The sequence below is a fragment of the Solanum lycopersicum genome, chromosome 7, assembly GCF_036512215.1.
Source record: "Solanum lycopersicum chromosome 7, SLM_r2.1".
NCBI lineage: Eukaryota > Viridiplantae > Streptophyta > Magnoliopsida > Solanales > Solanaceae > Solanum > Solanum lycopersicum.
The window spans coordinates 7,089,926-7,098,901 of record NC_090806.1 but is presented as its reverse complement, the minus strand read 5'-3'; the positions used below and the strand labels follow the sequence as shown (position 1 = coordinate 7,098,901).

Below are 8,976 nucleotides of genomic sequence, written 5' to 3'. Positions count from 1 at the left end.
TACAGTTATACAATACAAATATTCCCCTGCCCAATTTTCTTTTGTCTTTCTCTCTTTCTTGTTTTATACATACACAAATTATACAATTGATTTTTATGCCACTACTTTCTTTTATATATGTATAGCGAATCATGCAATTAATTTTTTTTATATGTATAGCGAATTATACATATTTATGTTTGCTATGGAGCGTAATTATGCAAATTTTACTATAACATACAAATATAAATTTTGTGTTTGCTTATATGTGAAAGTTGCTCTTCTTTAAAGGAAGAAAATGCATAAATTAATATAATTTAAAAATAATTACTGATTTTAGCAATACATTTTGTTTATTATAATTTATAGCAATATTGTGATAAATCTGTAATATGTATTAAAAGCGAATTACGTATGCAATGTATTTAAATTATAATTGTTTCTGAAATATATTATGTTTGTTTGGTAAAAAATTATCACATTGTATTATAAGTGTGTGATAAATGTATTATCCATCATTAAAACTTGTATTATATGTGAATAATAAATTGTTCTTTATATTAAACTTGTATTGTAAATAAATTAAAAATGATCAATTGAAAAAAAATTATTGCTATAAATGATTAATATTTTTTTATTATAGTATATTTGCGTAAGTTTCCGTCTTTAAAGCCATTTTGCCCCACTTGTTGAATCAATTTCTGAGCCCAATTCCCATTCCCAGCCCAACTCTTTTCGGCCCATTCCAAATCCAAAACACCCGTTTTCTTCTTCTTCTTCCTTGTGAAGAACAGAATGGCGAACCCAGCTACCAAATCGACCCGAAATCCGCAAAGCTGACAACGTCAACATCATCGGCAGCTTCTAAATCCCTTTTTTCTTTCCTTGTTCGTGGGATGCCGGAATTTGCAGAAGTTCGTCGGAGTTTTTAGATGGATCATTCGTCTCAGAACGCAAGGGTAATATTCATTTCTGTTCGTATTTTTTTGGTTTCATGATGTGCTGGACATGGTCATTTGATTCTACCGTATGTATGAGGCATTCAAATATTATAATTTTCAAATTGTTTCCACTTTGTTTTACGACAATCTGTTGTGAATTTTGTGCTTGTTTTTGTTTCAATTTACATGTGTTTGCAGATATATGAAGATACCTCTAGTTTCCTTATTTGTAATTGCTCCTTTTGCCCCTCTTTACAATGGCTAGTGTTACTTTGACAGTATATATATATATATATATATATATCGAAACCTTTTGTAATCACTTCTTTTGCTCCTCTTTAATTTATGTGAATCAGTTCTACACATCATTGTTACCTTCTCCTTTATTAATTAGGTGACAAGTGTTGAAGTTCTTGAAGATTCATTAGTGTCACAGTTGATGCAGATATGTAGTTACCACTAAAAATTTGATCACTGTCCCTCTGTTTACAATGTCGAAGAGTGGTGAGGTTTCATGGAAAAGTGAGAATTTGGGAAAGCGGAGATGGACTTTCGTGGTGTTCCTTGGGATACTGATACTTCATGGATTGGCTATTTTCGTCTTCACCAGAGGATTCCTCCTAACTCGCACTGAACTTTCACAATATAGTCACTGCTCTGATATTCAACAATCTCCATGCTTCTCTCCTCCTCAAGATGATCAAATGGTTAACCATTCCAAAGGGTGCTGGACGAAACCGGCTGTTGATCGAATTGTTATCATTGTTCTTGATGCTCTCAGGTATGACTTTGTTGCTCCAAGTACCTTTTTTGATGAGAAAAAACCGTGGATGGACAGATTGCAGGTGTTGCACAAGTTGGCATCTCAGCCAGGTTCATTTGCTAAGATCTTTAAAGCTATTGCTGATCCTCCTACAACCAGTTTACAACGTCTAAAGGGATTAACAACTGGTGGGCTTCCAACTTTTATTGATGTGGGTAACAGCTTTGGAGCACCGGCTATCATTGAAGATAATTTAATTTATCAGATGGCTAAGAATGGCAAGCGAGTTGTGATGATGGGGGATGACACGTGGGTTCAACTGTTTCCTCAACATTTTAATATATCTCATCCGTTCCCTTCATTTAATGTTAAAGACCTTGACACGGTAGATGATGGCTGCGTTGAACACTTGTTTCCATACCTGTATCAAGAAGATTGGGATGTACTTATAGCACATTTTCTTGGCGTGGATCATGCCGGACATATTTTTGGTGTCGATTCCACTGAAATGATAGAAAAGTTGGAGCAGTACAATGGGATTTTGGAGAAAGTTGTTGATGTCCTGGAAAGCCAAAGTGGACCTGGCGGGTTACATGAAAATACACTGCTTCTTGTGATGGGTGATCATGGGCAAACCATCAACGGTGATCATGGTGGAGGTGCTCCAGAAGAGGTTGAAACATCGCTATTTGCTATGAGTTTGCAAAAGAATCCGTCTTCCTTACCGTCTGAAACTGATAGCTCATCTTGTCGACTTGACATGGAGAAGAGAAAGATATGTACTAGCTCCATTGAGCAGCTTGACTTTGCTGCAACAGTATCTGCTCTGCTTGGCATTCCTTATCCTTTTGGAAGCATCGGGCGTGTTAATCCTGAACTGTATGCATTAGCTGCTGGTACTTGGAACTTGGACATCTTTACCCCTGAAGGTGGAATAAATCTCTCAGGATCAGAAAGGTGGATGCAGAACTACGTCAATGTCCTCTGCATGAATACATGGCAGGTGAAAAGATACATTGATGTATATTCAGCTTCATCAGTGATAGGATTTTCAGACAAAGATATGTCTCATGTATCGAACCTCTATGCTCAGGCCCATGATAATTGGTTACATACCAAAGAAGCTGTTTTGAATTGTAAAAGTGAAAGTTGTTCAACATTGTTACCTCAACTGAAGAAGCAAGTGGAAGCTTATTCTAATTTCCTGTCAAGTATTACTGCACTTGCTCGTTCCAAATGGACAGAGTTCAATCTAAAGATGATGGGCACTGGTTTATGCATCTTGGTGCTCTCTCTTTTTGTTCACATTTTTATCATCAAGAAGTTGGACAAACTATGCAGTTGCTATCTTCCTTGTGGTGGAAATTTTGTAGTTTCTTTTGAGGCTATTTTTGCTTATGCTGCGGTGCTGATTCGTTCTTTCAGTTTTCTTTCAAATAGTTTCATCTTGGAGGAAGGTAAAACAGCAAGTTTTCTGTTGGCCACGGCTGGAATGCTTCAGTTACGTCATGCAATAGTAAAAAAGAAGATGTTTCTTGAAGGACTTCTTTTTGTTCTGGTGGTTCCTCTTCTCAGATTTGGTATTGAACTGGGACAGTCAAAGCAGGCTGTCAATTCTTTATTTTTGAAGTCATTTGCTTCATGGACTGTAAGCGTTGACAACGGCACCAACTTATGGATTTATGTTGCTGATATCTTGCCCTTTTTAGCTCTTGTCATTTTAGCTTATATACTTTATTACAAGAGCATCAGGCACAGTTCTTGTCGGGGGATATTCAAGTTAGTTGCCGTTGGAACCATATTTGCTTCTTCTCTTATAGCTTTGGCTTGGGCTTTAGATGGTAACTTATTCAGCCCTAGCACAGTTATTGTGGATATAAAAGCATATTGGATTCCTCGGATCATCTATGTTGTTGGTCTTCTGCAATTATTTTTATTAGCGATATCTCAACTTTTTGGTAAAGAGAAGACTTCAGGTTGGGAGGAAGGTACAATTGTTAAAGCAACTGCCATGTTATCAGCATGGAGTTCAACAATAATCATTTTGTCCGGGAAACAAGGTCCTCTAGTTGCTCTAGCAGCAGTAATTCAAGGGTGGTGTGTAATTAGGTTGATGACGTTGGAACGAGCAAAAAATGACTATAACGACAGTTCAACTTCATATTCTTCTCCGGTGGCAAAATGGAGTCTTTTAGCTGTGTGTCTGTTTTTCTGCACTGGACATTGGTGTGCCTTTGATGGCCTCCGCTATGCTTCCGCATTCGTTGGGTTTGATGAATTCAACCTTATTCGTCAAGCAGCCCTGCTTACCATAGATACATTTGGTTTCTCCCACATTCTTCCAGTAATGGGACTTCCACTTATTGTTGCTTGCCGACGACATCCAGAAGTCCAGGCTGAGAAAAGGAAACCACTGTTTTTTCTCCAGTTATGCCAGGTGTATTTGATGTACGGACTTACTATGGCTATATCTATGACATTTACAATTATATGTGTTACTATTCAAAGGCGACACTTGATGGTATGGGGTTTATTTGCTCCAAAGTTCGTCTTTGATGCTGTGGGTCTTCTTCTTACAGACCTCTTCATATGCCTTGCATCACTGTACTATTTTACATGACCAAATAAATTAGATGAAGTATTAACCGTTATGTATGGAGGTGAACATTCAGCAATTTCATCGGACAATGTTACAAAGTTCTTCCGTTAACATCAGTATATCGTCCTCGCTAAGGTAACTCCCATACAATTGCATCGGAATGTAGTTCATTATTGGAAAGAGAAGAAAAGTGAAGATAGTAGAGTAACATTTTGTTACATCCTAATTTATTGTCAGATTTTGGTTGATTGATTATAGATTTATAGTTACCATTTAAGGCTTTGGCCTTAAGTGGGTAAATTTTGATGGATTACTAAAAGGTTATATTGAGGTTAGATTTTTTTTTTAGCTGGGGCAAAAACACCAGGCTTGGTAGTTGTACTATGTTTCATTTTATTCAAAAGAACATTTTCACTCAGAAACTGAGCTCTTCTACTTGAGTTATTTCTGCTATTTGCCTCCTGTCTTTGAGTGTTTGAACGTTATCCTTTCTTTCAGTGACAGACAATAAGCACCCATTGCTTATCTAATAACAAATATTGAACTATTCAAACTGAAATCCATTTAGAGAAGCTTCTGGACTGCTCAACCTCAGTTAAGTTGAGTAGAGTTGTTTCAACATAAATGTGTCAGGGGTCGAAAGCAACCCCCAACGCCATTCTACCACAACGGCCTCTCAAGAGTTACACCAGAAAGTACTAAAAGAACAGTAAACACAGAGATCGCTAATACAAAACTACAACTTATATGCAGTGGCAACGAAAATCTCATTCTTGTGACACCTGAAGTTTGAGTGTAACAAATTGAATACAGATGCCTCCGGTCCAGATAACCCAAGTCTCCGAAACAAGCCATACCTGACATCTTCAACTATAGGACTTAATGCATGAGCAGGATCGTATCTCGTCTGATGAGTCAATGAAGGACCAGCCACAGGTAGAAGCTAGCTCCCAGTAAAATCTAAAATTGACTCTACAAACCTACTATTTTAAAAATGTTCTGCATAAGAATTGGCCTAATTGCTGTGGTTAAAGTCATCCTGCATCTGCCCTCTCATACCCGGACCGTAAAGTTCATCAATATCAACAGCCTTCTCCCAAAATTTCTTCCTTCTTGCTCTGATCTTTCCTTCATCACTGTCCTTAAAGCAGCTATGGCCTCCACATGGAATGAAATTGGAAAACATGTCATGTAGTAAGAACTAAGTAGTGCACTGACTATAAAGTCACAAATTGAAAAGACATTCGATATAGCGAACTGGCATGCTCTAAGCATAGCATAACAAATCTACTCATATTACTTGGAATTTCACTCGGATCAGAAAACTCTGCAAACAAAATTTTGGCAGCCATTGTTCTGTTCTTTTTATAGAGGATTTTGCAATTCTGGTTGTTCTTCGTCTTGTGAGACTTGGTGAGTTCATCTATCTCTTCTATTATTTTAAATTTAGTTCTAATATGTGTTAGTCGAGTCAAGGGGTAAATTGTTCTATGTAAGTCACGTGAACGAGCTCGAGCTAGAAAGCCAATAAGTGGTTTGGAACTTGACACCTCTATTATGGAAGTCCGAAGCCAAACCATCTTAGCCATCCTGAATTTTCTTGGTTTTATCTATTGTTTATTTGTTTTTTATAGTCCTTAGCATAGCGAATGAAGTGGACATGAATGTTATGTTAAAAAGTTAGTTATATACATCACTGATCTGGGTAATCGAGATGTAGAAAGGCCCTTTAGTTCAATTATGGAATTTGCTTCCGGATTCTTCTGTCAGTTCACATATTTGATTATTGACATCCATCAGCCTGTATAACTTAAAATTTTTCTGTGCTGGTGCTCTGACATGTTAGTTTTCCAAGTCCTACCAATGTTCTTTTTGGAATATAAATTACTGGAAAGTCATACCTAATAGAGTTGGATTTGTTTAGTTCATGTGCAATTTCTGCATTAATTGATTTCTCCTCTACTAGCTGCTGGTTACAAATTCACTCTTTAACTGCAACAATCGAAACATGCTCATCTCTTGGTAGATGATCATTAGTAGACTGGTCAGTTGCTAATGTGTTTAAAATCCCAGTTTTTGCTGAAATAGATGATATCACCTTTCTTAAGAGACTGTAGCAGACAACTCGGAGCAGACATGCCTGTGTCTCTTCAAATTTGGACCTACAGTCCTCAAATGAGTAAGACTGTCACAAATTTGAAAGGTTTAGATTCTTGGTCCTAAAGAATCCTAACCATGGCTACTGATGACTTCGGCTTACTATTAAAAGTTCCCTGATCTCCACACTTGATAACCATAGAAGATGTGTGGATATGGAACGACTTCAATAATTAGAGATGAAATAAGAGTTAAGATGTGTCAGTGTAATACCATACATTGAAATAAGGTCATTTTTGTCTTCTGATTTTTTTTTAAAAGAAGAGGCAGATTGTGGGTTTGTTTTAATGACCAACACGTTTTAAAAAAAAGGGGAATAGCGGGCTAAAGGGTCCAAAGATGCGAAGGGTTTCAAGCTGCAGCAAAGGGCGGCAAGCCGCAAGTTATGGTTAAGTATTATTACTCATTGTACTGAGCTAGCATTTCACTCCTTGCTATATGTTTTCACAGAGAACTCAGGTGACCTTGGAGAAGATTTCATTAATTAGGGAGTATGAATTGATAGTATCTGGTAAGCCTCGCAACGCGTGAAAAAAGACTTATTAAACTGCTATGGTGTAGTCGGTTCTTTACAAACTCTTAGAGTCGCTTCATTTGTCATTCTTTTCGTTCGAGTCATGAATGTTCCTTCGTATTGTAGTCAAGTGGCTAGTTTTGAACCTCTTTTTTCGTATTTGGAGATGAATTGGTATTATTGCGTGACAATTAGATCATTGATTGATATTATGTCTTAATTTGTAGTTGTTATTAGTTGTGTTGTTCGAGACAGAAAATTTAGTTGTTGACACCCAATTACTTTAACCATTTTTAGGAATACTATTCGATTAAATACGTATTTTAAATTTTATTTAAAGTTTAGGATTTTTAGTCGATTTTGCTTGAAAATTATATATTTTAGTATGTTTTACTTTATAAAATTATCGTAAATATTACTAAAATATTTTACAATTATTAATGAAAATGTTTAAAGATTTAAATGGTTTCAATTACATAAAAATATTTTAATGTAGTATTTTAATTAAATAGTAATTCCTACACTTTTCTTAAAATTATCTAAATTCTAGCCTATTCTATCATAATTTCTTCCAATTCTAGCCACTCCACTTCAAATTTTATTCCAATCGTAGCCACTCTTTCATTTCAATTATAGCCAATTTAATTGCAATTTAACCATTTCATATCTTTCCCGATCTAATTTCAAGGCTTCATCTTTTGATCTCATCCGTCCATCTTTAAAAGAAATCTTAGTTAAATCCTAGTCGTCCATCTAAACTAATCCTATGGTTCAGATTTAATCTACCTATTCTAACTAAAAGAACCTAATGCCTAAAATTTAACTTATTCTTCTCCCTCCCCTTTCATGGCAGCCGCCAACCCCTCTTTCTCCCCATTCTTTTCCGGCAGCCGCCTCCCCTTTCCCTTCTCTCTCCCCGGTGACCCCCCTTCTTCTTCCTTTCTTTCTCCCTCCATTCTTTTCCTATGTCCGACCCTTCCTCTTCTTCCGCTTCCCCTCTCGCCCTCGTCTCCTCGACTCTTCCTCCTCCTTATCGCTGCTCCTCCTACCACTAATGGAGCCAGCGAGCCAGGAGGCAACGCCTCCCCCCCTCCCTCTCTCCATCTTTCCTCTCCCTTTCGTCCTTCTTCTCCTCTTCCTTTCTCTTCTCTTACCCTTTCTCTTCTCCTTTTTGCAGGTACTAGCGCCCCTACCGGCCAGCAACACCGGCAATAGCAGTTGGCAACCACGACGAGCAGCCCTGCACGCAACAACGAGAACAACACCGGACATCAGCTCTAGTCAACGACTTCACCCAACACAGAAGCAATAACAAGAAACCAACAGCTTTGGCGAAGTCCAAACATTGGGCGGATCTCAACAGATCCGTCATTGGTACTTTTAATCAATTATTACTTCGTCTATTCAATTTTTAGTCATTTTCTCAAGTGATTCAGATATCTCGATTTTTTTATATCGCTTTACTATGCTCGTCACAATTTAGGATGCTCGATTGATATGCATCTGTTCATAATTTGTATGCCTGAATTTTGGTGTTGATAATCGTTTAATTTTGCATCTATTTTAAATGGTTAGCACTTACTATGTTCGTTTAAATCTATACGTGAATTTCTAAATCTAAATGTTTGCATATTTTTATGATTTGTTTACTGATCTTTGCATCTTTTACTATCATATGATCAATTGGGCTATAGAGTTTATTTTAGTAAATATATTTGATTTTTGTGCACATGTTAAATTGTAGCGTTTATATTTTATAGACTTGATGTGTGCTCCACTAATTGATTATGTTCACTAATTGAATGGATCCATTGTGCTGACTCGATTACGCATCTTCTTGATTTATATCGAACTTCTTACTTGATTGTATTTGGTAAAAATGTTTTTTTTCTTAAAATTTGATTCCATGCTCTTATTTAAGGAAAATAATATTAATTAATCCCTCCTTCCATTAATATTTGACTTGATTAATTTTTACTTGTTTGTTTATGACAACCTTTTTTTTTCTTATCTTATTGGTGGA

The 8,976-nt window shown here is 36.6% G+C and overlaps 1 protein-coding gene and 1 long non-coding RNA gene across 4 annotated transcripts; one reads left to right on the top strand and one right to left on the bottom strand.

Moving 5' to 3' along the window:
- The first annotated feature begins 690 nt into the window (after positions 1-690).
- Positions 691-4,704, top strand: LOC101250029 (uncharacterized). Of its 3 annotated transcripts, none has more exons than XM_004242821.5 (2): positions 691-938; positions 1,315-4,704. In XM_004242821.5, exon 2 carries the CDS (start codon positions 1,412-1,414, stop codon positions 4,301-4,303), a length of 2,892 nt encoding a protein of 963 aa, XP_004242869.1. In that variant the 5' UTR covers positions 691-938; positions 1,315-1,411; the 3' UTR covers positions 4,304-4,704. The 3 variants fall into 3 exon arrangements, with proteins under 3 accessions (XP_004242869.1, XP_010323375.1, XP_010323374.1); XM_010325073.4 differs by having other exon boundaries at positions 763-938; positions 1,366-4,704; XM_010325072.4 differs by having other exon boundaries at positions 763-938; positions 1,357-4,704.
- A 117-nt stretch (positions 4,705-4,821) lies between these two features.
- On the bottom strand, positions 4,822-6,594 carry LOC104648176 (uncharacterized). The gene is made up of 2 exons (XR_742247.4): positions 6,184-6,594; positions 4,822-5,433 (listed from the first exon to the last, which is right to left on the bottom strand). It is a non-coding gene; the product is annotated as an uncharacterized lncRNA (long non-coding RNA).
- Positions 6,595-8,976: the final 2,382 nt, after the last annotated feature.

Bases quoted from the DNA above. Each gene is read 5' to 3' on its own strand.
- LOC101250029 (XM_004242821.5), top strand. From the start codon at position 1,412: ATGTCGAAGAGTGGTGAGGTTTCATGGAAAAGTGAGAATTTGGGAAAG.